The sequence below is a fragment of the Nycticebus coucang genome, chromosome 1 (assembly GCF_027406575.1).
Source record: "Nycticebus coucang isolate mNycCou1 chromosome 1, mNycCou1.pri, whole genome shotgun sequence".
In the NCBI taxonomy this organism is placed as follows: Eukaryota; Metazoa; Chordata; class Mammalia; order Primates; family Lorisidae; genus Nycticebus; species Nycticebus coucang.
The window spans coordinates 160,984,411-160,988,252 of NC_069780.1; the positions used below are offsets into that span (position 1 = coordinate 160,984,411).

The window sequence follows — 3,842 nt, forward strand, 5'->3', positions numbered from 1 at the left end:
ATATATATACTGCTTTGTTTTTGTTCTTTTTTTTTTGTGGCTATTGTTTTGCTTTTTAATTTTAACATTTTTCCTATAGATTTTTCTTTTCATTTTTTCTTTCTTTTCTTTCTTCATTTTTCTAGTTTAAATATAGTTTCCCATTGTTGCCTTTTTCAACAATTAGAACTTCATTTTTGCTAGTGTTTCTATCCCTATTATTTGGTTTCTCTCCCAATTTTATCCCATAAAGTGCACTGTTTGATTGTTTTGGGTTGACGTATAGCATTTTTGTCTTTCTTCTCTACTTGGTGAAGATGGAGTACTGTGTCTGAATAAGCTAGCAAATAACTGCTGACCTCAAGGGAACCACCCAACCCAGAACCCCCTGAAGCTGGGGGGTTTTAAGGTTGGGTCAAAGTACCCTACTGTACTGTATATTGCTCTGTCTCCCTCTTTCTGTGCCTCTCTTCTTTTTGTCAATATTCCCTTTTACCAACCCCCTCTCCTTTCTCTTTTTTCTTTTCTTTCTTTCTTTTTTCCCTTTTTGCTCTTCAACCTTCTCATCCTTCTGGTCCTGTACCAAAAGGACTCATCGAAACCCTAGTCCAGAGGCACAGCAACTTAAAGAGCAAGAGGAAGTGAAAGGAAAATTAGAGCAAGGAAACTGATAAAAGAAATCACTCATGAGGAAGAATCAGCAGAAAACTCCTGGCAACATGAAAAACCAATCCAGAGGGCGGCGCCCTGTGGCTCAGTGAGTAGGGCGCCAGCCCCATATTCTGAGGGTGGCAGGTTCAGATGCAGCCCTGGCCAAACTGCAACAGAAAAATAGCTGGGCATTGTGGCATGCGCCTGTAGTCCCAGCTGCTCCGGAGGCTGAGGCAAGAGAATCGCGTAAGCCCAAGAGTTAGAGGTTGCTGTGAGCCGTGTGATGCCATGGCACTCTACCTGAGGGTGGTACAATGAGACTCAGTCTCTACAAAAAAAGAAAAGAAAAAAGAAAAACCAATCCAGAGCAACCCCCCCCACACAAGGGACTGTGAGATAGCTACCACCTATAAAGAAATGTTAGAAATGACAGAAAGGTGTAATAACCAACCCAGCAAAAAGACCCCTAAAGGCCCCTAACTGTTTCAGCATGAGTCCCCACACATCTCAACACCCAACCTTGGGTTAATTCCTCAAACAGGTTTCAGAATAGAACAAGGAAGTTCCCTGAGTTCCCAAGAACTCCTAGCAACAGGTAAAACAATGAGAAAGCTTACCCCTATAGAACAGGGAAGTTCTCCCAGTTCCCCCAACCCCCTAGCTATGGTGAAACAATGGTGAAAAGAAATTACCTACATCCGCCACCACCAGCGCAGCCGTGCCGGAGCCGCGAGGAGCCCTGGGCCGCCGCCCCCTCCCTCCTTCCCGCCGTCGGTCGTCCGCGTCCTCGGACCTGTTCCAACAATTATTTAAAACATGGTGGATTACTATGATGTTTTAGGCGTGCAGAGACATGCTTCAGCCGAGGATATTAAAAAGGCGTACCGAAAACTGGCACTAAAGTGGCACCCAGATAAAAACCCTGAGAATAAAGAAGAAGCAGAGAGAAAATTCAAACAAGTAGCTGAGGCGTATGAGGTGTTGTCAGATCCTAAAAAGCGGGACATCTATGACAAATATGGCAAAGAAGGATTAAATGGTGGAGGAGGTGGAAGTCATTTTGACAATCCATTTGATTATAGCTTCACATTCCGTAAGCCCGAGGATGTCTTCAGGGAATTTTTTGGTGGAAGAGACCCCTTTAGATTTGACTTCTTTGAAGACCCATTTGAGGACTTTATTGGGAATCAGAGGGGTCTCCGAGGAAGCAGAAACCGAGGAACAGGGTCGTTTTTCTCTGGCTTTAGTGGATTTCCACCTTTTGGAAGTGGATTTTCTTCTTTTAATACAGGATTTTCTGTGGGATTTCCTGCAGGATTTTCTTCATTTGGGTCGCTAGATCACGGAGGTCTGACTTCATTCTCTTCCACATCATTTGGTGGTAGTGGGATGGGCAACTTCAAGTCTGTATCGACTTCTACAAAAATAGTTAATGGCAGAAAGATCACTACAAAGAGAATCGTGGAGAATGGTCAAGAAAGAGTGGAAGTTGAGGAAGACGGGCAGCTCAAGTCCCTGACAATAAATGGTAAGGAGCAGCTGCGCTTGGATAACAAGTGACTCAACGCACGCGTTTAACAGAAATGTTAACTGTAACAAGCACCATTTGAGGATTAACAGGAACTTTTTTTGAAGATTTCAAACGAACTCGACTTTCAGTATCACTGTACCTAATCTGAGTGTTTATAAACAGCTCATCGGAGCCATATTTGTCGTAGACTTTTGAGTTTATTGTTGGGACCACATAATAGGACCATTTATTTGTCTTTAAAATTGTTGTAAATTTCTGTATGCACTTTGCTTTTTTATTAAATGTACTCCAGGTGAGCCCACTCCTCAGTAGTGGTAGAACAGAGTGTGCACTAACACCAGCATGGACCTGCTTTTCCATTGTGTCTGAAACGTGAGCCACGTAGCGTCAGCCTGCTGTGAAGTTAGCACCGCAGGATGAACCTTCTACAGAAATAATTTTGGTTTTTTTCAGTATTTAGTAGTGAAAGATATTAACACATTAATGGTAAAACATTTCTGGTTTACTATAAGGATGTTTTCTAGCTGTGCATGAATGCTGGCATCTTAGTAAGTTTTGACAGTTGTTTAAATATGTAATGTTAAGCTTAGGTTTAAAAAGTAAAGCTGGTATACTGGGTCTTTGTCATTTGCTTTAAAAAAAAAAAATAAATGCGAATGTCTTTGGTGCATTCTTTCCTGAGTGGGATCTGTAAAAAAAAAAAAAGAAATTACCTACACAAAGTTCCCAAGGTACTGCATCCCCCAAGTTGTCCCCATGCCAGCTGCCACAACTTGCTGCAACTGGTGCTAAGCCCCCTGAGCCAATTCTGTAACCCCCCCCCCCCGGGCTAACTAACTGCCACGTTCTTCTTGTTTTTGCTTGGCTTGCCATGTAGCACAAAACTGGCTTAAAAATCAGCTTACTCCTCACCTCGGGGCCATTGGCCCTTTGGGTGGTGGTCTGCCTGCACAGGTGTAATAAATCACCATCTGATTTATACCTGAAGCGGGGTCCGAGTCTTTCTTTCAGGTGGCAAATAATTACAACAAAGGGAACTTAGAATATTCATGATAAAAACAATGAAGGAAATGATGGAAACAATGAAGGAAACTGCTGATAAAGTGGAAAATAACCAAAAGGAAATCCAAAAACAAATAAGAGATGAATGATATGAAGAATATAGAAATGATATAGCAGAGCTGAAGGAACTGAAGCAGTCAATTATGGAACTTAAAGATGCAATAGAAAGTATCAACAACAGATTAGACCATGCAGAAGAAAGAACTTTGGAGGTAGAGGACAAAGTTATTGAGATAACTCAGATAGTTAAAGAGGCAGAAAAGAAAAGAGAGAAAGCAGAACATTCACTGACAGAATTATGGGACTTTATGAAGCGTTCAAACATACTGTTGCCGTGAGGAACAACATGAGAGAACAGCAGCTTTGTCGTGAATGCAAGCTTCCTCCTGTAATGTTTTTGAAAATAAGAAACAGGCTACATCTCTGATTGGCATGCAGCAAATGAGTTTTATTTTGGACCACCTTATATAGTCAAGCAGTCATGTACACTCCATTAATCTGTAATCAGAGAATTTTCCTTCTAAACAATTCTTAGCTAATTTTAACGTTGCTTGAGGACATCAATTCTAAAAATCAACAATATCTATTCAAAACATGCCTTCTTATGTTATTTACAGAC

General features: G+C 41.4%; 1 protein-coding gene across 1 annotated transcript; it reads left to right on the forward strand.

Annotated features, from left to right (window-relative positions):
• Window positions 1–1,334: 1,334 nt before the first annotated feature.
• Window positions 1,335–2,846, forward strand: LOC128589648 (dnaJ homolog subfamily B member 6). Its single transcript, XM_053596396.1, has one exon. It carries the CDS (start codon window positions 1,447–1,449, stop codon window positions 2,188–2,190), a length of 744 nt encoding a protein of 247 aa, XP_053452371.1. The 5' UTR covers window positions 1,335–1,446; the 3' UTR covers window positions 2,191–2,846.
• The last annotated feature ends 996 nt before the right edge of the window (window positions 2,847–3,842 follow it).